The sequence below is a fragment of the Momordica charantia genome (assembly GCF_013281855.1).
Source record: "Momordica charantia cultivar OHB3-1 chromosome 5 unlocalized genomic scaffold, Mcharantia_2.0 BLBB01000005.1, whole genome shotgun sequence".
NCBI classification, from domain to species: Eukaryota; Viridiplantae; Streptophyta; class Magnoliopsida; order Cucurbitales; family Cucurbitaceae; genus Momordica; species Momordica charantia.
Window position 1 is genome coordinate 10,879,380 of NW_028275163.1, and position 26,827 is coordinate 10,906,206.

General features: G+C 39.1%; 1 protein-coding gene across 2 annotated transcripts; it reads left to right on the plus strand.

Annotated features, from left to right (window-relative positions):
- Positions 1 to 2,696: 2,696 nt before the first annotated feature.
- LOC111022910 (myb-related protein 2) lies at positions 2,697 to 5,122 on the plus strand. 2 transcript variants are annotated; one of them, XM_022300216.2, is made up of 7 exons: positions 2,697 to 2,853; positions 2,934 to 3,136; positions 3,231 to 3,307; positions 3,845 to 3,908; positions 4,014 to 4,128; positions 4,227 to 4,296; positions 4,379 to 5,122. In XM_022300216.2, exons 2-7 carry the CDS (start codon positions 2,938 to 2,940, stop codon positions 5,021 to 5,023), a joined length of 1,170 nt encoding a protein of 389 aa, XP_022155908.1. In that variant the 5' UTR covers positions 2,697 to 2,853; positions 2,934 to 2,937; the 3' UTR covers positions 5,024 to 5,122. The 2 variants fall into 2 exon arrangements, with proteins under 2 accessions (XP_022155908.1, XP_022155909.1); XM_022300217.2 differs by having other exon boundaries at positions 2,698 to 2,853; positions 4,032 to 4,128.
- The last annotated feature ends 21,705 nt before the right edge of the window (positions 5,123 to 26,827 follow it).

Sequence of the window (26,827 nt, forward strand, 5' to 3'; positions counted from 1 at the left end):
TGTCAAGGATATTCCTACGTTGAAAATATAAGGGACCTAATAAAGATTTATAATATAAATGGATTATTCCTCTCATTTGTCAATTGGTTTTGAGATTGAACATCATGAATATTAATACACTATTAGGGTCGAAAAGCTCAAACGAGCATCCTGTCCAAAATAGAATCCGGTCAAGATTTGTGAACTTAAAAGAAGTACCGAATAGGTTTAAACCATGGTGGTTGACGGATATAAAGAAATATAAAAGAGTTAAAAGTAAATTTGGAAAAACAAGTAAGAAAGTAAAAGAAGTAAGTTGCAAATTAAAGGGGCACCAAATCCGTGAGGCCTTTTGATGTATATATTCCCTATCCACATGCCAACACCTTACTGTTTAGGAATTCTCTGCTTTTCAACTCTAAAACCAAAAATTCTTAGATTCCTCCAAACTTAACTCTATATGTAAATATATTCTCTAACTATATACCATATTTAATTATATATGAAAACTAATTAATTAAATTCTCATGACTCTAGTAATAAAATTTCACCACCCCATTAGTTTAGTTTAGTTATTATATGATAGATAGGGCATATTTAGCTACAAACATCGCGTTTAATTCCCGAGGGATCAGAATCTCATTCATCATGATCATATTATATCATTATCATATATATAATTACAACTGATATATGAAGATCAAGAATAAAATGAAGAAGAGGGAGAGGGGATTTTCTTTTCTTTTCTTTTCTTTTTCTTTTTTTATAGTGCATGTATGTATAGATTCATTTTTCAGAAAAATAAAATAAAATAAAATAGAACTAGCGAATCTAGAAAGCCGGCCAAGCAAGCCACGAGTCTGAATTATGAATTTGTGACCCAAAAAGAAAAAAGGAAAAAAGGAAAAAAAAAAGAAATTGTTATTATGAAAAAAAGGGCTAATTGGTTGAAGGTGGTCCCACTTGTTCCTTGTTGCATTGGGTGGCTTTGGATTCGACGGGGCCGGCTGCCTTGTGTTTTTTTTCCTTCCCATTTTGGAGAATTTAATTATATATTATTTATTTTATTTTTCTCTATTTATTTAATTTGTATATTTTTGTGTTTCTTTTTGGGCTGAATAAGTACCAAACTTACTGAAGCAGACAAAACAGAACAGATTCCTTTATTCCATAATCCTTCCTTCCTTCCTCTTTCTCTCCCTCTCCTATGTATTTCTAATTCTAACACTCCCAGTTTTGGGTGCTTTTGGTCTTCCTTCCGAATCTTCTTCTAAATTCTCACTCGGACCATGGCCTTCTCATATTCTCTTCCATGCCCTTGGCGTTGGAATGGCGCATGCACCTACCGCTAAACCCCGCACGGTTTCGGTACCTGAGAATGCTTAAACTTTTGGGGCTACCGGTGATTTTATATAGTATTAGAGCATGCATAAGGTGTACACTTTTCGAGTCGCTACAATGTCGTTTATTATTTTTGCGATTGAGAATATATGTGTAACGGTCTTCTAATCTTTTAACAAGTTGAGGTAGGTTCATGTTGGGAAATAACTTCCATTTAAAATAATAATATTTTACAATCATATACAATTGATTTTAGAAAATGGTGATATGCATGTCAAGATCACTTTTAAAAATCCCCCTTTAATCTATCACATTAAGGGCTCGTTTTGTAACGTTTCTGTTTCTTGCTTTTTGTTTCCAATTTTCTTAAGAAATCTAACTATTTTACAACTAACTTGGTTTCTTGTTTATACTGTTTTTTTGGAACATTATTCTCACAATTGTATAAAAGTTTTGGAAACAACCAAAAACAAGTTTCTCTTTTCTTGTTCTCATTTTCAATTTGTTCCAAAACATAAATAAAAATATTGTTTTATCATACTTGAATTCTTGGAGGTTGAAACCATACAATACATTTTTCTTCATTAAAATAAAAAAACAAAAACAAAAAACAAGAACGTTATCAAAAGACCCCTAAACTTTGGAGTCTACTAATAATTTAATCAACATATCTTTAGTAACTTATCTCATCTCGAACTTTTGGGTCAAGTGAGTGATTTAAGGGCATCATTTTTTTTTGTTACAACTATGTTTGTAGTGAAGTTTTAAATATATGTATAGATGAAAAATATGGACATCTTAGTTTTATGTAAATGTGTTCGGATATTAATGAAAAAAATTCATAAAAGAATATTGAAATTAATAAACAAAATTAAACTAAAGATGCTAATATTATTAGTATTATATCAGTGTAAGGGGTATGTCAACTGACCAGATTAGGGATTATTTTATAAAAATCACAATAGAAATATCGACATGTAGACGGGAACTGAAAACGAGTCATATGGGAAGTAGGAGTTTGTGAATTATATGGACATTGACAACACGGTAGGACGCTGAAAACTTAAACTTAAACTCGGATGGGATCCATACGATATTTACACAAGAATCTGAGGAGTTAGGGGGCGATCTCGAAAGGGACAGTGGATTATTCCCCTAACAAAAAACACCAACTCAAAGTTCCTAATTCCCCCGTTGGGAAGAATGAGATTCCTCTAAGAATCTTTTTTTCCCTTCTTCCCTTTCTGAGGTGGGATCGATTCCTCGCACCAAATGAAAGGCCTCCGCTGTTTCTCCAACGAACCCAAAACTTCAAAATTCAAAATGCCTTTTTTTTTTTTTTTTTTTTTTTTCATTTTCTGTTTTGTGTGTTTGTAAGATTATATTCTTTCGCCCCTTCCATCCCTTTATTATAAGACCACACCCCTTCTCCCCTCGCCCCTTAAACCCAGTACTCAGCTTTGTACTTTGAAGCCAAACCAAATCACTACAAGAATAAAGCGATACCCAGCTGCGTCTATATATCTCTCACAGGTACTTAAATCTCCTTCAAAATATATATTTTAACCAATTGAGCTATTTTTATATTGGTAAATTTTGACGATGGTTATCAGAATAATGTATCATCACCAACATCGTCCGGGGGCCGGGAAGAGCATGCAGTCGTCGGAGAGGCATTTGTTTCTACAGGGAGGGAATGGACCGGGTGGGGATTCAGGCCTCGTTCTTTCGACCGATGCTAAGCCGAGGCTGAAGTGGACTCCTGATCTTCATGACCGTTTTGTTGAAGCTGTCAACCAGCTCGGGGGAGCTGACAGTCAGTACCTAATTTCTTCATCTTATTCATCTTATTCATCTCTCTCATTTCTCTCTCTTTCTTTATAATTTTGAACACTTTGTTTAATTTGCAGAGGCAACTCCTAAAACTGTTATGAAAATCATGGGCATTCCGGGGCTTACCTTGTACCACTTGAAGAGCCATCTCCAGGTATCCCAATATGTGTAATTTTCTTCTTCACCATATATTTTGAATTGGGATTACAAGTGTCAATCCATCTAGATTTAAAATCACTCCAAAAACCATGGATTGGGTTGATGTGTGTTGATGGTGTGAGTAGAAATTAACTTTAGTTTAAGTCTAATGAAATTATAAATTTAGGGTGTGTTTGGGAATGATTTTTGTAGGACCAAAAATCACTTTTTGTCATTATAAAAATTATTTATCTTTCTATGCAAATTAAAAATTTATTTTAAGAAAGTTTAAGGGTGTGTTTGAGATGTCAAAATCTAAAATCACTTCTCTTTTCCACCATTCAAACAAATTAAAATATTGATTTTAACAAAATTTAAAATCATTCTAAATTGATTTTTAAGGTACTAAATCGATGGTGATTTTGGAAAATCAACCGTACTTATATCATTTATTTCCAAAACATTCATTCTACCGTACGTCACTCTCAAACACATCCTTAGTCCTACTCGTAGTTACGTAAGCTAAAAAATGTTTTTTTTTTGGATGATGCAGAAATACAGGCTGAGCAAGAATCTGCAGGGACAAGCCAATGGTGGAAATGGAAGCAACAAAACTGGTAATGAAACTAATAACATTTAACAGGCCGTACCCGCACGTGCCACTCATGATTCTTGAATATATATATATATTTTATGAAGAAGGGTAACTGAAGTTGAATTAGGTATGGGTTGGCGTGTAGGCAGCGTGGCTGTGTCAGGAGACCAGAGATTGGCTGAGCCTAATGGACCAACTCGCACCACCACCAACATACTCGTCGCCCCTCACTCCAACAACAAGTACACACCACCGCCTTTTATCTTCCATTTTTCCTTCTTCATGCATCAATCTCATGGTTTGATCCAATTAATCTAACCGACTCGGTTTCCTTTTCTAGAAGCCTTCAGATCAGCGAAACGATACAGATGCAGATCGAAGTCCAGAAAAGGCTACACGAGCAACTCGAGGTAAATATTCCTAGAGTTATATTTAAAAGCAAATTGAAAATGAAGGGGTAGTCAATATGCATTTATAAACTTTGTTTAACAGGTACAACGACACTTACAACTACGGATAGAGGCACAAGGGAAGTATCTCCAAACAGTGCTGGAGAAGGCTCAGGAGACGCTGGGGAGACAGAATTTAGGCACGGTGGGGCTGGAAGCTGCAAAAGTTCAGCTCTCAGAACTCGTCTCAAAGGTTTCCACACAGTGCCTGACCGCAGCCTTTCCCGAGCTCCATCAGGGCCAGGGTCAGGCCCAGCGGCTCGGACCGCAACAGACCCAGCCCCAAGACTGCTCAATGGATAGCTGCCTCACCTCCTGTGAAGGAACGTCATCCAAGGACCAAGACCAGCTCCTCCTCCACACCAGCCACTTGGCCCTTAGACCCTACAATGTCCCTGCCCCCGGCCCCGCCTCGCTCCTGGCCTCCACTGCCGGCGACAACCATCATGGTGGCTTGTCCATGAGCATTGGAGGAGTGCTGCAAGGAGAGAAGGGTGACGGGTATAATGGGAGAATGTTGAATAATAGCAGTAAAAGGAAGGAGGTCGGGGCAGGGGCGGAGAGATATAGAATGGCAGCCGTGGCGCCTTCTTCGTTGGACTTAAATGCTGGAGATGATCAACTTAGCAATAATGATCATGTGTCTTCTACTAATTGCAAGATGTTTGATTTGAATGGTTTTAGCTGAATTGATCATGAGTAATATGTGGTTGGAAAATTTACATATAGATTATTGATTATATGCGTACTCGAATATTAGAGAGAAACAAAGTCGAGCGGTTTCGTAGTTGATGATTTCTTTGTTATATATTGTGTAACTTTTTTTTTCTTTATGTCATACCAAATTAATTTAGGGTTACACATGAATGAACCTACTCCAAGATCTTCAAACTATGCTAATATGACTAAAAAAAGATCATATAATACTTTGCTACACGAAAGTATGTTGTTTTAACTAAAATAGGCTTAAAGTGCACTTTGTTTTTCCAATGGTCAATTGCTTGAAACGTTTTAAGGTTAAGCGTATTTGGACTAGAACAATCCTGCATTAGATGATATTTTTAAGAATATTTTAAGAAATATTGTGAGTGAGGAGAAAGTACGAGATTATATTGCATTGGAAGAATTGTCTTCACTCTCAAAATCAACTCAAATATCTCAAATAAGTTGTGACGCATCCAAATCACAGCAAATGGAAATCATGTACCGAATCTTGACTAATGTGTTAGATTATATCTTTAAAAAATATGTTGAATTAATGATGCTAGCTAGCAAATAGTTGGTGAGGGAGAATTTTACTTAATCTTAATTATAGGTAATGGACTAAAATATATAAGATCTTACCACATAATTAAATTGTGATGTGAAATAACATCTTCCATAAGGAGATTTCAAAGAAGCTTCCAAAATCTCCCGCAAATCTTCCAACTTGCTGATCTGATTTGTCAAGTGAGTTTTTAGTTATTTTTTAATTGAAAAGAGTGTATTGTGTGTCTTCTTCACACATCTATTTGTTGGAAAAATTACTTATTAAGAATATTTTCCCTTCTACAGTTCTGTAGTGAAAACTAAGTTCATCACATAATAAGAAAAATATAGAGAAATCACAGTAAACGACACAAGAGATTTATACTGATTCATCCCAATTATGGGCTACGCCCAGTCTTCCGTGACAATGAGTTCTATTATAATTTTGGAATAATACAATGGACAAATAAAATAATCTCTCAAATCTAGAGGCCTCAACGAAAGTATCTAGCTTCTAGAACTGCAACAATAGAATCTTAAGAAACATGAATGAAAAAATCTCACCAAATACCCCCAAGAATAGGTTGTCGATGATGCTCTACAACTCTGGGATCTTGCCTTTGAAATTCTGCCAAATACCACTGTTGCTTATAAGAAAACAATATCCTACTTCTTGTAGGGAATTGTAGTAGTGTTGAAAATCTTTTTCTTCATATGACATAAGTTTCCTGTTGTGGCTACACTATCCTAACAATCTCCCGCTTGGAGACAAAACATCGATCTTGCCTTCCACTGCTCCAACAATGTTCCATCATCTTGGAAACCTTGCCAAGGCTCAATTCTAACTGCACCAACAGTAACTAATCAGCAACTGCTCGGGCCCAACCAAGTTCCGTCTGTGATTGCTCCGAGATTGAGCAATCCTACTACGTGGTCTTGTCTTCCAAACGCTAGAGACACAACCACATGCTCCCACTCGATCTAAGTGGTCCCTGATGCTTCCTTCCTCGATCGATCCCAACGAATTTTGATGGAAGATTTCCCCTTTGATGACTTGACACTGCCACTCTACAAACCTCACCCTCGACCTCAGCACCAACTGTAGTCTTTCTCTTCAAGCACTCGTTTGCCTACACGACTTCATCAGCTCGCTAATCCGTTTGACAACTGAGGTATTATCCTGACAGTCTACTGAACACTTCACTAAGTTGTTCCATTTTCCCTTGCTCTACTTCCCAGTTGTTTTACTTGAACAGATGGCAAATTCTCCTGATCTATCCCAATTGTCAATGCTGCTAGTTCTTTCAAGTCTCCCCCTAAACTATCTGCAGCCCTATGCATAACTTGTCTCTCTAATGCACTAGTAACACCAAACCTCAACACATACACGAAAGCTTCTATATAACCAACAACCACCACCTCGGATCCCCTCATGAGTTTCCACTTGTTTTCTGCAAACTCACTTCTGTAACCTTCGTCATCCAGCTTATCCGTTGATATCAAATTCATCATGAAACTGGGTACATTCTTGACACCATGCAAAACTAACTTGGTCCCGCTGTCAGTCCTCATACGCACACCCCCAATTCCTCTGACCTTGGAGAGTCTCTCATTCCCTGTCCTCACCATGCCATGACTGCCTGTAGTGAGAGATATGAACTAGCTCCTGTTTGAAGATACATATCCAAAGCTACACTATCCACTACCTATTCTGATGACGAATCCACAAATGTCGTGTCGCTCTCAACACATGCTAATAACATATCGTCTGACACCACGTTTGTCTGGGCTTCCATTTCTTGATCCTATTTAAGCTTCTTACAGTGTTTCTTGAAGTGGTCCTTCTCATAATAGTAAAAACATTCAATCTCACTACTCCCACTCCTCTGACTATGTCCATGCTGTTTCCCATATCTCATATTCCCTTTGTATTTGTTCTGCACTGCCAACGCTTACTACATAGAGTTCTCCTATCATAAGTGGATACAGAATTCTTTCCACTTTCTTTCCTGCGAATCTCCTCGGCAATTGCAACATCACAGATATCTGAAAATTTCAAACTCTTATCTCCCAACGAATTCAACATTGACGTCTTCATTGTTTCTCAACTCCCAAGCAAAGAAGACAACAACCTTATAACTTTCACCTTATCTAAAAAAAGTGATCTCCATCGACCCCAACAAGTTCATCAGTTGAGTGACCCATTGATGCTGGAGTTCACCAACGTGTCTTCCTCCATATGAATGTTAAAGTATCTCGTAATGAGATACACATTGCTGTTGGCAGAGTGTTTTTCATATCTGTCTATTAGCGTCTTTATCAATCTCATCGCTATTTTCTGACTCGCTAGAATACTTGCCACATGAAGGGGATGTGAATCCCAGAGCAGAAGCAGTAGAACACGTTCTTGAATTTTTTTTGAAATTTAAAACACAGAAAAATATAAAACAAGGAATAATGTTGGATTTTACCTTTGAAGACTCATGTGATCCCAATGAGACAACACTACTTGATCTTCCTCGCTATGTCTGTCGATTGAGAATCTGGATTGTGGGATCCAATTGCAAGGGATTGAGATAGTAAGAGGTTCAGCTTACTGTTATATTTATAGAGAGGGAAAATCCTAAGACCATTAGGATATCTTATCCTTTTGGATATACGATATCTTCTCCGAAAACTAGGGGAAATCCCAAGACTATTATGATATCTTTTTCTTTTTATTTAATTAATAATAAACAAATCAATTAACAATTAATTAATTTAATTATTAATTATTAATCTAATAAATAAATAATTAATTTAAATCCAAATATTCATTAAATAAATAGCAATTAATTATTTAACTTATAATTAAATATCACATATTTAATTAAAACTATATATTTGAATCATATTCAAATGCATCTCTCTTGTATAACCTATAGTTTTAATATAAATCCAATTCATATTAATTATTTGAATCATGTTTAGGAATGGTAACGGGGCGGGGTGGGGGGCCATCCCCATCCCTGCCTCGTTGGGGATTTTTTCCCCATCCCCACCCTCGTCCCCAAAATTTTGGGGCAGGGACGAGGCGGGGATTCCCCGATCGGGGACGGGTTCCTCGGGAACCCGTCCCTGTTATAAATATATTTTTTAATTTTTTAATTTTTTTAATTAATTTTTGTTATTATTAGTATAAAAATGAACAAAAAGTTGCTAAATGAGGTGTTAGCTTGAGTTTTTTTTTAAATATTAAAAAGTATTTATAAAATTAATATATATTAATATAATTATATAAAAAAATGGTAAAAGTAATAAAAAATTAAATCGGGCGGGGTCGGGGATGGGGACGGGGCGAGGGGACCGATCCCCGTCCCCATCGGGTAACTCGATTGGGATCCCCGGTTTGACCGGGGACGAGGTCAAACCAGGGAATCCCCGACCCGATCGAGTTGGGTACCCGCAAGGATCGAATCCCGCGGGTATTTTTGTCATCCCTAACCCTATTCAAATATTTCTCTCATAACATATAGTTTATTTATTGAATCTTTATTAAAAAATAAACTATATATATAATGTATCATAATTTACATTATATACATTCCCTGGTATATAATTTGAACATTTCAAATTCTCTCAAAATCTTGATTCTCGTTTTACCCGTTTTGAGCTAGCAAGGGGACCTAATGGACCTAGAAACTCCAACGATATGAGGTTAATGAATTAAACTCATTAACCAAATTAACCAACATCTCTTAACTGCAGATCATTCCACTAAAGATTTGCAGCTACATTCTTCTCACTGCAGAATATTTCGTGTCCACAGAAATTGACCATTGACGATAAATCTATCATTCACGAGTGCTCGTAACTCTATGGGTCAAATTATCGTTTTACCTCTAAGTTACATCTTGTTCTTTAAATACCACTGCTCCTCTAATGAACAACCTGGTTATAGTCCGACCAATAACCGGAAGTCCCTCTTGGGCCAGTAAAAGAGTGGGACCCCTTGTTCAAGTCTAGGAGCCAGCATGTAAGAGAACACTCATCTACTTCCCTAAAGTCGGGAAGGAGTGGATTCAATCTTATGTAGTTATGTTCCCAGCATCTCACACAGTCTCATCCTCAAAATGGTACGATTATTGAGTCGGAAACCACGGCCACTCTCACCCATACAAATCAAAGGACGATCCCTTATAGGTAGGAGTCCATAACTTGTTCAGGATTAAAATTGAGTTACCTAGTCATCCTTTGAGATAACAATATATTAACTAACGATGTTAGAGCCAACGATTAAATATTTTGGAATCCGGTCTTATATAAACTCATTGTATAGAATACTCACACTCGCATGTCTCTACATGAACGACCTGGATAAAGTCATGTGTAACTATTACAAAGCGGGCCGTGTCCATCGTATCACCAAGATAAGGTACCCAACCTTATCCATGTACTATAGACCATTTAGGTTATTACTGGAACACTATCCACTTGTATATCGAATATATACTATATAGATAATATATATAAAAAAATATACAGTGTATATTAAATATAGACTGTATATCAAATATATATTGTTCTAGCTACATTAAATAATCTTAGATTTTAGTTTATTGGAATACGAGTAATGCAAAAAAATAATAAGATAACTCTTTATTGAATAAATAATTTTTCATAAATTACAAATACACGAGTAAAGGGCACCAAACCCAATACCACATTCATCGACAAGCACAACTTGATGATCGCTACGGCCAGTTCCTTATCTGTCATCCCAATAGTCGGTCGTTCTTTTAAGGTTTTGTGTATCTTCTTGTATGTAAGAAGATCTGTCACTTGCATATTCCAAAACCCTAATTTTCCCCATCAAATCTCAAAACCCCTCAAAGTAGTGATGTGACTTTCCACTGAATCTTATGACGTTGAACCTTACAGCTTTGATACCACTTGTTGGGAAAATTACTTACAAAAAATATTGTCCCCTTCCACAGTTCTTCAGTAGAAACTAAGTCAATCACACAATAAGAGAAATATAGAGAAAGCGTAGTAAACAACACAAGAGATTTATACTAGTTCACCCCAACTATGGACTACGTCCAGTCTTCTGCGATAACGGGTTCTACTATAATTTTGGGATAATACAATGGACAAATACAATAATCTCTCGAATCTAGAGGCCTCGACAAAAGCCACTTAGCTTCTAGGAACTACAACAATAGAATCGTAGAAAACAGGAATGAAAAACCTCACCAAATACCCACGAGAATAGGTTGCTGACGATCCTCTACAATCCTGGGATCTCGCCTCTGAAACTCTGCCAAATACCACTACTGTTGTCCTCTGAAAATTCGTGCACCTACATGTTCAGCTGCCACTTTGATGAGCAACAACACATAAACAAAACCTAAACAAAAGTACTCGATTTATAGGAGACCAAATATCCTAATCCTTATAGGAAAAATAATATTATAATCTCGATAAGACAACAATATCCTACTCTCCTTGTAGGAATCTATAGCAATGTTGAAAATCCAACATGTGGGGTTGGGAGCTCGAACTCACGTTGGAGATATGTGTCATTTACCGTTGAGCTATGCTGATCACTTTGGAACCTTATTTCAATTGACTTAACTAAATTTATTGGTTTTAATTTACTTGCACAATTAGTATATTTTACGTATGTTCAATGTAATTTGTAATTTTTCTAAGAACTTTATTTAGTTATTTTAAGAGTCGGTGTTTTTTTAGAATGGGAAAAGTTTACATATTTGCTGACTATTATAAAACATATTTATTTTAGGATTTTCTAAATCCTTTTCCAAGTAGGCTTATAAATAGAAGTATTCATCCCGAGCATCGTCAAGTTCTAATTGAACAAACATTTAAAAATGTTTCTCTCCAAATTGTCTCGTCATTCTAACTACATTCTTACATTGCATTTGATGAAATTGGTATTAGAGGTTTTTTCGTTGGATCCTTATCAATGTATTATAGAATCTTTTTGTTAATTTCTTAAACTCTGTTTTCTGGTAAGTTAACTGCATACTGTTTAATATTACATTAATAACTTAGATTTTTATAAATATGGATAATATTACACATAATAATAATAAAATATCAAATAATTATTTTATTCAAGAATGAGAAAATATTTACAATTTATGAGAATTTTTTTTAGAGCATAAATCAAAACAATCCATCACTTGCACTAAAACCAGTGGGACGTGTGATTTAGGGCATATAATTTACCAAACATTTTCTCCCACTCGCCTTAGAAAATATGAGACATATCTCATAGATTTAAACTCTCTATATGACCGTCCAACACTTTAGCCTTAAAAACTTTTGTACAAGGATTAGTTAAATTGTTTGCAAATAAATGTTATCTTTGGTGACGATCATATCTTCTCTCTGCGCAATCTCTCTCTAATGAGATGATATTCTCTCTATATACTTCCCTCTTTTGTAGCTTCTAATTTCCTTCAAATTTGCCACTGTACCGCTATTATCACAATAAAGCGTGAAATACTTACCCAAACTTCTTACTCTTACTCCCTGAAGTAGATGGAGCTGAGACAACATTGCTAATGCTTCGTTCTGCTTCTTATCACACATAATGGACTCAAAAGTTTGCAGTTCATTCAACAATTGAGTGATCTCGTAATTCAACTTATTCATGTAGTTCATCTTAAACTAAATAAAACTCCTAGAAAGTGATTCCAAGATAAAACTAATTTGACTATTTTTATCAATGACAACTCCATTGATTTCCGTCACATTGAAATGGGCCATTAAGTTAAGGATATGCTCCCTATCCGATGATCTCTTTCATTTTAGTATTGTATACAAACTTCAATGCCTCGTGGTGTAATTTTTCAAAAGGTTGTCCAGACATATCATGGATCGACTGTATTATCTCATATGTGTTTTCATCGATTCATGTTTCTTGGCTAGAGTATCATTCAAAGTAGCCAACATGTAAACCTGAGCTTTGTCATTAGCTTTAATCCATTTGTCATATGTATTACAAACCATTCGAGATGCAACAACTTTTGCGAGACATTCCTCAGTTGTGATAAATTTGAGAACCTCAACAACCAAGATAGTACTAATATTTGTTTTCCATTTAGTATAATTTCTCTAGTCAATTGTTCATCTCTAAGAATAGCTATCAAGATAGAAGATATTTTGATAAAAGAGAAATGAAATAACTTAAATAAGTGTACGAGCATTCAATAATTTAGCATAAAGTCAAATATAACAATTGTTTAACGAATATAAATCCCATAAAAAGTTCTATGCCACGATAGATCAACAATGAAGAATGAATGTCGCCTTAGGTTGGTCAGTAACCCTTTCTCATTGAATTAAGAGTTCTTCTCAATCAACCCCCATACCAAAAGAACTCTTATTTCTATACTCTTTATTACCGTGATTTGGTCAAGATTTTGCCAACTACTTTAGCACATTCTTTTTTTAGCGTGACCCATGTTTTAGTTCCATTAACCAACTAACATATTTTTTCTTATCACTCACAATTCGAAGTCTCTCTCTGTCATCGCCTGCAATATTGAAAAGTCGTGAATATAATATATATTCAAATTTTATTATAAATAATAAAATGTTACAAAGTAACTAAAATTTATTGAAACGAATAATTATTTAGAAGATAAAATGCATGCACAACTGAAGATTAAACAAAATAATGGAGCATTAATAACTAATTAGCTTGTGCTATATCTCTTACAAAATTGTGACCAAAGTACTGGTAACCGACTTAAGAAGGTTATTGGCTTTATTATTTCTGATTCCCAATCAGCTTTTGTTCCAAATTGCTCTATTAGTAATAATATCATCCTAGGTTATGAAAGTCTTCATTTTCTCCAGAACCAAAAGTCTAGGGGCAATGGGATATCATGAAAAATTATTGCTCAAAATTGGGTTTGCTGATGATTGGGTATCTCTTATTATAAGGTGTATCTCTACAATGCTTATAAATGGTGAACCCAAATGCTTCATCTCTCCATCCATAGGTATTCGTCAGGGTGGTCCTCTCTCCTTTACTTGTTTATTCTATGTGCAAAAAGACTCTATAAGATATTACAAAATGCCACTACTACAGGTAGAGTCTCTAGGATTTGGATAGCTTAAAAATACTCAACTATTTCTCATTTATTATTTGCGGATGACAGTCTTATATTCCTCAAACCACATGAAATTGAATGCTTATATCTCAAACCGTTATTGAATGATTATGGAAAGGCTTCGAGGCAATGCATCAATTTCTAGAAATACGCACTTATTTTTTTTTCTCCCAAGTGTACATATTGAAAGGCAACGCTTCTTACCAAGTATTCTTCAAGTTCAACTCGTTAATGATTTTGGCTCATACCATGGTTTACCTTTCAGTCTTTTCTTGTGGGAAAGGTATGAACTAGTGCTTTCTCAAGGATTAAATTTGTAGGGTTCTGCAAAGTTGGAAATGCAACTTCTTTTCTACTTCAGGGAAGGAAACTTTAATAAGAAGTTTTGGATCACAAGCCATTCCATCCTATGTTATGTGTGTTTCTCAACTTCCAAAGAGTTTATTCTAAGTTATACAAATATTTGCTCATTTTTTGTGGGGGCAACTAATGAACACCGAAAAATATACTAGTTGAGTTGGTAACTATTGCGTGTCCACAACTGACGTGAAAACAAGTGCAAGGTTACACTAAGTAGTCAATTGTAGTACAAAAACAAGGTCATTTCCACAGGGATTGCAGCTATACTTTGCAATAACAATTCAGAATACCAGAAAGCAAAAATAAAGTAGTTTGATTGAAATACTGTGAATACAATAAAAATAAATTGATAAAATAGTAAATGAATAGCTTCAGAAATATTTCGATCCGATGCTGGAGCATCCAACTCAGACAACAAACAAATTGCGAATAAGAAGCGATTTAAAAGTAAATCGAGGGGGATTCACTCATATACTTTCACTCATTACTAACGACGCTCTAGCAAACCCAAAATATTGAATGCCCAAACAAACATAGCTCTCTCTCGAGATACCCAAACATGCTTAAACTCAATTCATGTTGTAATTAAAGCAAGCAATAAAATAATTTATAGGTATGCTAGGGTGAATCTCATCCCTAAGTACTCACCATCCAATTTCAAAGAGAGTGATCTAACGCTAATAGAAGGAGTCATGTAAAAACAAAGACTCTCCAGAGCCTCAAGTGAGCTAGCACACTAATAATGTATGCCAAACAAAATCAGTGATATGAGAGATTAAAAAAACACTTCTATTAAAACAGCATTCAAGGCTACTAAAGCAGAATCAATAAAAAGCTATAGCAAGTTCATCCCCCTCGAAGGTGAGGTTTAGTTCATAATGAAAGAAAATTGAACAAAGGGGGAAGAAGAATAGGTTCCATCGATGAAGTAGACAGTAGGAAAATGGAAGCTTCTTCAGCAAAATGGTGACGCCAAGGAAGTCGGCCCACATCCTTAGCTCCATCTTCGATGAGAAAAGGTAGGGAATGTTCTATGAATTCAATGTCATATTTTTTATTATCTATGTTGTCCCCTTTTTACGGTTAGGGTATATTTTCCTTTTATATCGGGTCCTTAAAACTAGGGCAGCACCTGGAAGCTATACAGACACGTGAAAAACTGATGTGATGAGTTACTACACAGTCACAAGCGCTAAGGCAACCGGCAACACAAAGCTCCAGTATCATTGCTCTTCTAGTCCTACTCTAGCAACGTCATCAACAGACTTAGCAGCACTCAGGTTATCCATTCCCAATTTCCACAATTCCTGTACAAAATATCAACAATTAAGCATAGACTCATTCAAATTACAGAAATTGAGAATTCTAACCGCTTAGGGCCTTAGCTAGCTGATTTATACTTTTTTCATGATATTTTTTAAGGGATCGAATCCCCACCGGAATCGGTTGATCACTTATGATTCGATTCGGTTTAGAAAAGATACAATATCGAGTTTTAATAACAGAATAATTCTATTAAAATTGAGGTTAAGCTTCTTAGGAAGAAGGTTACTTACTTTTGTATACTGTTGGGAATTCTTCTTCCTCAAACTCGGATTTTAATTTGACACGGACAAATGTTTCCCGAAAGCACAAACGAAAGAACACAACCACAAAGTAACCTTGCTATGTATGAAGGATTAAGAATCGAATTGTGGGATCCTCCTTGGAAAGAAAACGTATACGGAAAAAACAGAGATCGTGAGAGAGAGATATGTGTTCTACAAGGAAGTTAAACAACCAAACCTTTGTGTGTTTTTGACAAACGAGGGAGGAGAGTGAGGAGTGGGAGTAACCTCTCATTCCCCACCTTACCACATCCCAGCATGGTGTTTGATTAATTAATCAAATTAATTGATTTAATTAATTAATCAATTATCAATATATATAATTATATTTAATTTAATAAATTAATTAAATTGAAACTATTTTAATTTAATTAATAATTAATTAAATTTTATTTAATTAATAAACCATAATTAAACATAATTTAATTAAATCACATTTAATTAAATCAATTAATATTTGAATCGTATTCAAATATACATTTTACTCATAACCTATAGTATTTAATATGAATCTAATTCACATTAAATTTTAACATATAGCTTTAATATGAATCCAATTCACATTATTCTCTCGTACTATTTAGTTCTATAATGCATTGTCATATATTATATCAAAATGTATCACACACAATTAACTCAAATTCCCTTTAATTAAATTTGAACAATTCAAATTTGTTCCAAGACTTAATGTTCTTAATTACACTTTATGAGCTAGCAATGGGACCTAATGGACCTATAGATCAGAAGCTCCAACATTACGAGATTGATTAGTTAAAGTCATTAACCACCTTAATCAACATACGTTAACTATGAGTTACTCCACTAAAAACCCGCAACTGCACTCTTCTCACTATAGAATATTTCTGTGTCCATGGATATCGACCATTAACGGCAAATCAACCCTTCACGAGTGTTCGTAACCACAAATTGGTCAAATTACCGGTTTACCCCTATGTTACATCTTGTACCTTATGAAGGGATGTGAATCCCGGAGCGGAAACGGATTTTCGTTGCTGTTTTTCGGGATACAAAATCGAATTTTAAAGAACAAAAATACAGGGGAAAAACAAACCTTTGAAGAACGTTTCTTCAGTATGTTTCCCTTGGACACCACCACCGGATCTTCCTCGCTATCCTCTTGGGTCTCGGGATCGTGCTTGTGGTAGCACCTTGATAGAAGAGAGGGAGAGATTGAGAGAATTTTGAGAGCAATTCTGGGAGTTTTCTGTTCTGTAACCTTCTGTTTTTCCATTCCCCAACTCTTGAAGAAAAAAAAGAGTGACGTGGGGTAACTCCCCATGTCACAAAACCTCCCACCCCCTGCAATTTTGCAGGGGAGTTTAATATTAATAATAATAATATTATTATTAATATTAATATTAATATATATATATATAATATATATAATAATTAATATATATATAAAATTAATTAATCAAATTAATTAATATAATTAATTATTAATCCAATTAATAATTAATAAATATATATATACATAAATAATTAACACTTAATTATTTATTATAAAATTAGAATCATATTCTAAAACATTTCTCTCGTATAACCTATAGTTTTAATGTACATCTTATGCACATTATTTTTAACCTATAGTTTTAATATGAATCTCATTCATATTAATTTTATTTGAATCTCATTCAAATAATATCTCTCATAATATATAGTTTTAATTTACAATTAACTATATATTATAATGTATCAATATACATATAATCCCTTAAGTAATTTGAACAATTCAAATTCTTCCAAAAACTTGATCCTCGTTTTACCCGTTATGAGCTAGCAAGGAGACCTAATGGACCTACAGATCCGAAGCTCCAACGATGCAAGATTAATCGGTCAAACTCATTGACCGAGTTAATCTAGATTCGTTAACTACGAGTCATTCCACTAAAGACCCGCAGTTGCACTCTTCTCACTGCAGAATGTTTTCGTGTCCATGGAGATACGACCATTAATGACGAGTCAATCCTTCACGAGTGTTCGTAACTCAAGTTGGGTCAAATTACCGTTTTACCCCTAAGTTACATCTTACTCCTTAAACACCACTGCTCCTCTAATGAACAACCTGGTTATGGTCCAACCAATAACCAGAAGTCCCTCTCGGCCAATGAGAGGGTAGGGCCCCTTGTTCAAGTCCCGGAGTCAGCATTTAAGGGAACACTCACCTACTCCCCTAAAGTCGGGGAGGAGTGAATTCCATCTTGTGAAGTTATGTTCCCAGCTCCCCACTCGGTCTCGTCCCCAAAATGGTAGGAATGTTGAGTCGGCGACTCGGGCCACTCTCACCCATACAGATTAAAGGACGAGCCCTCACAGGCAAGAGTCTATAACTCACTCAGGATTGAGAATGAGTTACCTGGTCATCCTAAGAAATAGCAACATATTAGTTAACGGTGTTACATCTAAAGATTGCCTATTTCGTGGTCCGGTCTTATACAAACTCATTGTATAGGATACCCCTACTAGCATGTCTCTACACGAACGATCTGGATCAAGTCGTCTGTAACCTTTACAGAGTGGGCCGTATCCATAGTGTTGCCAGGATAAGGTACCCAGCCTTATCCATATACTATAGACCCTTGAGGTTATTCACGGGACATTATCCATTCATATATCAAGGGTATATCAAATATATACCCCGTATATCAACTATAGACCCAGTATATATACTGTCCCGATTACATCATAAATAACCTTGGATGTTTAGTTTATTGGATTTTGGACAATGAAAAGCTATGATTCAACAACAAATTTATTGAATAAAAACTTTATTACATAGACATTTGTTTTTACAAAATACAAACTACGAGTTTAGGGCAACACACCCAACACCTTAAGTACCGCTGATCCTCTAATGAACAACCCGATTATGGTCCGACCAATAACTAGAAGTCTCTCTCGGGCCAGTGAGAGGGTGGGACCCCTTGTTCAAGTCCTGAAATCAGCACTAAGGGAACACTCATTTACTCCCCACAAGGCGGGGAGGAGTGAATTCCATCTTATGAAGTTATGTTCCCAACTCCTACTCAGTCTCGTTCCCAAAATAGAATGTTGAGTCGGCGACTCGGGCCACTCTCACCCATACATATCAAATGATGAGTCCTCACGGGCAGGAGTCCATAACTCACTCAGGATTGAGAATGAGTTGCATGGTCATCCTATGAAATAGCTATTTGTTAGTCAACGACGTTACATCTAAAGATTGGCTATTTCCCGGTCTGGTCTTATACAAACTCATTGTGTACGATACCTCTACTCACATGTCTCCACACGAATGACCTGGCTTGGATCGTCTGTAACATTTACAAAGCAGGTCGTATCCATAGTGTTGTCAAGATAAGGTACCCAGCCTTATCCATATACTATAGACCCTTTAGGTTATTCCCGAGACATTATCCACTTTTATATCAAGAGTATATCAAATATATACCAAGTATATATATTGTCTCGGTTACATGATAAAAACCTTGGATGTTTAGTTTATTGGATTTGGACGATGCAATGCTATAAATTCAACAACAAATTGATTGAATCTAACTTTATTGAATATAATTTTGTTTTTACATAATACAACTACGAGTTTAAGGCAACACACCCAATAATTTTAACAAGACATTTTCACACATATATAGCCCAGTTTAGGCCACAAAACATTCTCTTATGAAGAGTTATCAATAACGTATATGCCTACCCAAGGAATTTGGAGGTTTAAGTTTTTGAGATTTGGAAGGATACAATCAAGCTTTAGTTGCTAAATAGCTACGAAGGATTTTTCAAAACTCCAATTTGTTAATATCTAAAATCCTACAAGCTAAGTACTTCAATTGCTCATCTATTTTTTTTTTAGCTAATGTGACTGCTCAGTCTTCCCACTTCTAAAAGAGCTTCATTTAGGGGTAGAGATCTTTTGGTTAAAGGTTTACAAAGGAGGGTTGGGAATGGTACTACAATAAATGCTTTCAAGGCTTCTTGGCTTCCAATATTATCAACCTTCCGGCCTATTGATAACTCTCCAAACGATAGTTATTTTGGTGTAATATTGGGTTAAATTGTGTGCAAATGGGAGAGTTCTAGTCATAAAAGCATAATAAAATAAGAAATTATGTAAGAATTAGTAAAATCGTATCTAAAATCCTTGTTTTGTTGACTGTTGATAAAATTTGGCTTATTTCTACTATTCTTGGGTTGTTTGAGTAGAATCTAAAAGCATTAGGAGCAGTGCAGCTGAGCAAAGGCAAATGTTAGAACTTCCAAAAGTTAGGACGCCCGATGCTGGAGCATCGCTTACTATAAAATTTCCTGGGCAGCACGGTAACTTTTTATTTCACGCGGAAATTACCCATATTCATACAATAACTGCTTGTTGCCCTAAAAAAAGGAGCCATATAAAGCCTCTTTAGGTCACAACCACCACAACAAATCCCAAGGGGGGACGTTCTCCAAGAAGTCGAAAAGGACAAGGGGTGGACATTCAATTTTTGGAGTTGAAGCTAACGGAGGAAGTAAGTGACCCACTGGTTTTCGAGAGTAATTGGCGGTGTATTTCATCAGTTTTTACCAATGGGTTGTCTTCTTCTTCTACCTATTATGTTTTTCCTCCACACGTATGAGCTAAACCCCATTTCTAGGGGGAGGGGGGATTGCTAACTGTATTTTGTGAACAATAACTTTGTAGCTTGATTTTAAGCTGATAAGTAAAGTTGTGTTTCTTCTTTCTTTTTGAACTTGTTGGCCAACCATTTTTCGGATTGCTTGCTCTTTTATGACTTAGAAAGAGTGTATGAGATGCATGATTAAGCACTACTTGTGATTAGTCTACTTTTTTTAGTAGGTTGTGAATGCTTAGGAATGAGATTCATCTAACTATGACTGGTAAACTATTTGAATGTTCGATTGAAGCAATGAGAGTTGTGAACAATTGTGTTTGGGTATCTCGAAAGAGAGTAATGTCTGTTTGAGCATCAGATGATTTCGTTTTGCTATAGTGTCTATTGTGAGCAACATACTGTAGTGTAGTAATCTTCTCTCCCCCCTTTTCCATTTTACTACTAGTGTTTCCCCTTTTTGCTATCGCTTTCAGTATCCCAACATATCTTAACGACTTAATCATCCTTGCTTTGTTGTTGCTTTGTTTATGATTTCTTGTTGTTCTGTAGCTAATATCTCTAATTATTATTGGTTTGGTACCATTGGTGTTCTTAAGCATGAAATATCTTACTCAGCCTCTGTGGATTTCGACCTTGTTAATGCTATAATTAACATTTATAGTGCACACTTGCACTTTGGTTAACATGACTGTATGAGCAACCAATACATATCACAACACCAACTTTGGATGCAAAAATAATGATCTTATCAAATCCAAGGTGGAGTTGGGATTTTTAGAAATCTCTTCTATTTTTTGCAACAATGACAAGATTCTAATAACCCAAATAGCTCTTAGCCATTATAATACATCATACTATAATTATGGCACTCTAATAAAAGAGGAAAATATAATGTTAAGAGTGGCTACAAACTCTTTATGCATTCCACACGTAACTCGACATGCACCAGTAGTAATACAACGAATCAAACATGGAGTAATATATGACAGCTCAATGTTCCTTCAAAGATAAAGAATTTTTATGGTAGGTGGCCCATGAACATTTACCTACAATAATTTGTAGAAGAGATGTATAAAGATTTCACCTTACTGTTTGTTTGGGGAAGAGAATACCCTGGACACGTGGAGGACCCCTATTGGTGCTCCAAGATGACTCATGAGTCATGCCCAGCTCGGACGGCCGAGATCACCACCACTAGCGTTGACAGATGCTAAGTATGAAGGCCGAGGTGAACCTGGCCGAGGTCCGACCTACCGGGAAGCTCGGTGGGGGCCGATGTGAGCTACTGTGAGTGGCGTGATTATCGGGTGTAACCGTCGGTCCCGAGATTACCGGGTGTAACCGACGGTCCCGAGATTACCGGGTGTAACCGTCGCGAGATTAGCGGGACTACCACTCATAAGTAGAGGACCTCACTCCGCGATCAGGTACGATGATTTCTGACCTCGAACTAAACTGGGAATCCGACCTATACTGACTTGATCGTCGGAGTGCTCACCTTTTTGTGCAGGTCCGCCCAAGTATTCAGATCGGTCCGGAGGCCGAGTTCGAGCTGCAATCTGAAATACACTGTTGTGCATATCCTTGCATAAACATCTGGCGCCGTCTGTGAGGAGGACAATCTAAGTCATCCCAATTCTTTTAAACCAACATGCAAGCGAAAATGGTTCAACCCGCAAACTCGACCAATATGGCAGATCGAAGGACCCTAGCTGCCAGCGATGCCCACCAGAGGGAGGTCGGAGCAGCAGTGGTAGAGAGGCAAGGTCACGACGGCCTAGCAACAGAACCCCTCCGCAGGTCGGCACGAATCACCGCGCCTGTTCTACCACCTGCGCACCCCCCAAGGACATCCAAGGCCACTCGTGGCCGAGGTGGAACCTCTAAAAAGGGCGCCCGGGGTCCAGCCCCGGCCCCGACAAGTGAGAACTTGGATGCACTCCAGAGAGAAATGGAGGCAATGTGCACGAAAATGCGGTCCATGGAGGAAATGTATAACGAAATGATATTAGCTGCAGGCGCAGGGTCTCGATCTGAGAACCGAGTGACGCGCGTTGGCATACGCGAGCAAAGTGGTTCCCACCTCGGCCCAGTCGAGGAGGAACATCCCGAAGACAACGAGAGCGAGGGACACACTCGCCAGAGAGGAGACCTCCGTGAACACCTCAATAGAAAGAGAGGCTCATCTCTCCGAAAAAGACAGTCACCATCCCGCTCACACAGGAGCTCCAACCAGCAGGCTGAATCCTCTCGCAACCCAGCAACTCCTGCAGGAGGGATTACAAGGGAGGAGTTCGACCTGCTGAGGGGCTAGCTCGACGCTAAGGTGGAGGCCTTAAAGGCCAAATATGAGCAGAAAGAAGGTTCACTGAACGATGGCGACTTGGGAGAATCGCCCTTCACCTCGGACGTTTTGGAAGCACCGATCTCTCCGAAGTTCAAAGCTCCTACCGTGAAGCCTTATGATGGGTCGAAGGACCCCAACGATTATGTTGAGGTCTTTGAAGGCCTCATGGATTTCCAAGCGGCATCAGACGCAATCAAATGCCGCGCCTTTCAGATCGCGCTTACTGGCAGCGCGCGATTGTGATATCGGAGACTGCCAGCCAGGTCGATCTCAACCTACTCTCACCTGAGAAGGGAGTTCCTCGCCCAGTTCTCTTCTCGACATTATGACAAAAAGACAGCGACCCATCTCGCCACCATCAGACAGAAAGAGGGTGAGATGCTGCGAGAATATCTCACTAGATTCCAGGAGGATCAATTGAAGGTCGCACACTGCTCCGATGACTCGGCCATGTGCTATTTTCTCACCGGTCTAGCCGACGAAGCCCTCACGGTGAAACTTGGAGAGGAGGCCCCGGCCACCTTCACCGAGATGCTTCAGAAGGCGAAGAAAGTCATCGATGGACAGGAGCTCCTCCGAACCAAAACCGGCCGACCAGAACGAAAGATCGGCCGGGGCAGAAGTGGAAAAGATATAGAAAAGGCAGATCCCAAGTCCAAGGACAAGGGATCCTTTTCCAGCGGCCGAGCTGAGTATCGAAGGGCGGAGAACGGACCTACCAGGGGCCGACCTTACGAACGCTTCACCCCGACCACGATTCCAATTTCCGAGATCCTAACGAACATCGAGGAGTCTGGAATGGAAAAACTACTCAAGCATCCTGAGAAGCTTCGAGGAGCCCCGGAGAGACGCAGCAAGGACAAGTATTGCCGCTTCCATCGGGAGCACGGCCATAACATGTCGGACTGCTGGGAGTTGAAGCGCCAAATTGAGGATCTAATTCAAGATGGCTACTTCAAGAAATTTGTGGGAAAGCCCAGGACCAGATCGGCAGAGAAAAAGGAAGAGCGGAAGCGTTCGAGGACGCCGCCCCGGCGCACTGACCGACCTGCGGTCATCAATACCATTTTCGGAGGGCCAAGCGGGGGTCAGTTCGGACATAAAAGAAAGGAGTTAGCTCGTGCAGCCAGGCGCGAGGTGTGCATCATCAGGGAGCAGAGACCGACCTGCCCAATCACCTTCGACGATGCAGACTTGGAGGAGGTCCACCTGCCCCACAATGATGCACTTGTGATCGCTCCCTTGATTGATCATGTGGTGGTCAGGAGGGTGCTGGTAGACGGAGGCGCATCTGCTAACATCCTGTCCTTACCGACCTACCTCGCCCTGGGATGGACGAGGTCGCAATTGAAGAAAAGCCCGACACCGCTGGTTGGGTTCTCTGGAGAATCGGTCATCCCAGAGGGTTGCATCGACTTGCCGGTCACGCTTGGGCAGGACCAAACTCAGGTCACCCAAATGGCCGAGTTCGTGGTAATTGACGGTAGATCGGCCTATAACGCCATCTTTGGGAGACCCATCATCCACTCATTTCGGGCCCTTCCCTCGACACTTCATCAAGTTTTGAAGTATTCCACCCCCAATGACGTGGGCACGGTCCGAGGAGAACATACCGCTTCGAGGGAGTGCTATGCCTCCGCACTCAAAGGCTCATCGGTCTGCGCCCTTGAAACTCTCGCCAGTAGGGATGGGACGCTCGAGTTCGAGGCCGACCTGCCGAGGAGGGAGTTTGCCGCACCCACTGAGGGGCTCGAGCTTATTCCTCTGCTTAGTCCCGAGAAGCAAGTAAGCATAAGAACCAAGCTGGGGGCCACCGACAGAGAGGAGCTAATCCACTTCCTCAGATCCAACTCGGACGTCTTTGCGTGGTCCCATGAGGACATGTCTGGCATTGACCCGCGAATTATGACGCATCGCCTCAGCATAGATCCATCATTCCGACCTATAAAACAAAAAATAAGACCTATAAACAAGGAGAGGAGTGATGTAATTGTTGAGGAAGTTAGCAAACTTTTGAAAGCTAAATACATAAGAGAAATTTTGTATCCCGAGTGGCTCTCCAATGTTGTATTAGTTAAAAAATCTAACGGAAAGTGGAGAATGTGCGTAGATTTTACGAACTTAAATAAGGCATGCCCGAAAGATTGCTTCCCACTGCCGAGGATTGATCAGCTCGTGGACGCCACAGCCGGGCACGAACTGCTCACCTTCATGGACGCCTACTCTGGGTACAACCAAACCAAGATGCATGTCCCAGATCAAGGTCATACCGCATTCATAACAGACCAAGGTCTGTACTATTACAAGGTCATGCCCTTCGGTTTAAAGAACGCAGGAGCGACCTACCAGAGAATGGTGAACAAAATGTTCGCCAAGCAGATCGGCCGGAATATGGAAGTGTATGTGGACGACATGTTCGTCAAGAGCAAGCGGTCTAAGTCGCATCTTTCCGATCTGGCCGAAGCCTTCGAGGTTCTAAGGACATATCAAATGAAGCTCAACCCAGCTAAATGTGCCTTTGGAGTCTCTTCGGGAAAATTCCTTGGCTTCATGGTGAACCACCGGGGGATCGAGGCCAACCCCGAAAAGATTAAAGCCGTGCTCGAGATAGAGGCACCCAAAACGCTGAAACAGCTTCAGTGCCTCAATGGCAGGATTGCAGCCCTGAACCGGTTTGTTTCAAGATCGACAGATAAGTGCCTCCCTTTCTTCAAAGTCCTACGAAAGAAAGGGTCGTTTGAATGGACAGCAGAGTGCGAACAAGCATTTCAGCAATTGAAGGGCTACCTCTGTTCGGCACCTTTGCTCGCCAAGCCCCTGCCAGGGGACAAGCTCCAATTGTACTTAGCAGTGTCTGACAGTACCGTCAGCTCGGCCCTAATCAGGCAAGAGGAAGCGCGGCAAAACCCGGTCTACTACACAAGCAAGGCTATGACCAAAGTCGAGACTAGATACCCTCAGATGGAAAAGTTGGCTCTCGCTTTAGTCACCTCGGCCCGACGGCTTAGACCATACTTCCAAGCCCATACTGTGGTGGTGCTCACTAACTTGCCCCTAAAAAAACATCTTCCATAAGCCAGAAGCTTCTGGACGCCTGATGAAGTGGGCAATGGAGCTAAGTGAATACGACATCCAATTCGAACCTAGAGCTGCGTTGAAAGGGCAAGCAATGGCAGACTTCATAGCCGAGCTCACACCACCTTCCGAGCCTGGCGAGTCCAACCTACCGTGGACAATCTATGTCGACGGATCCTCCAATGAGAAGGGGTGCTGGGCCGGGGTCCTCTTGCTCGGACCAGGAGGCGAGCGATTTGAGTATGCCTTGAGGTTCGGCTTTCAGACTTCCAATAACGAGGCTGAGTATGAAGCATTTATTGCCGGTCTACGAATCGCCAGAGCATTGGGGGCCTCTTGTGTTAAGATCTTCAGCGACTCCCAGCTGGTTGTGAGCCAGATCACGGAAGAGTACCAAGCCAGGGACTCCCGAATGGAGAAGTATTTGGGCAAGGTCAGATCGTACCTCGTCCAATTTCAAACTTACGAAGTAAGCCGGGTTCCCGAGCAGAAAATTCTAATGCCGACGCCTTGGCCAAGTTAGCATCAGCGTACGAGACCGACCTGGCCAGGTCGGTCCCCGTCGAGATCTTAGATAATCCCTCGATCTTAGAGCAAGATCTGATGGAGATCGACGCTCTAGAGTCCTCATGGATGGACCCGATTGTGGACTTTATTAGGGGCAATTCACCACAAGACCTCAAGGAGCGCAGAAGGTTGGCAAGGCAAGCAACTCGGTTCGTGGTCCGAAGTAGAGCGTTGTACCGACGCGGCTTTTCCCTGCCTCTATTGAAATGCCTAACCCCTGAAGAGGGCCTATACGTCCTCAGATAAATCCACGAAGGAGTGTGCGGCAATCACTCAGGCGCCCGGTCGCTGTCAGCCAAAGTGATCCGACAAGGATACTATTGGCCGACCCTCAGCAAGGACGCCAAGAAGTTCGTTAGAACTTGCGACAATTGCCAACGCTACGGAAACATAATCCACCAACCTCCCGAGCTGCTCACCCCCATCTCGGCCCCGTGGCCATTCGCGCAGTGGGGGGTAGATATCATTGGTCCTTTCCCTTTGGGCAAAGGCCAGACTAAGTTCGCTGTGGTTGCTGTGGATTACTTCACA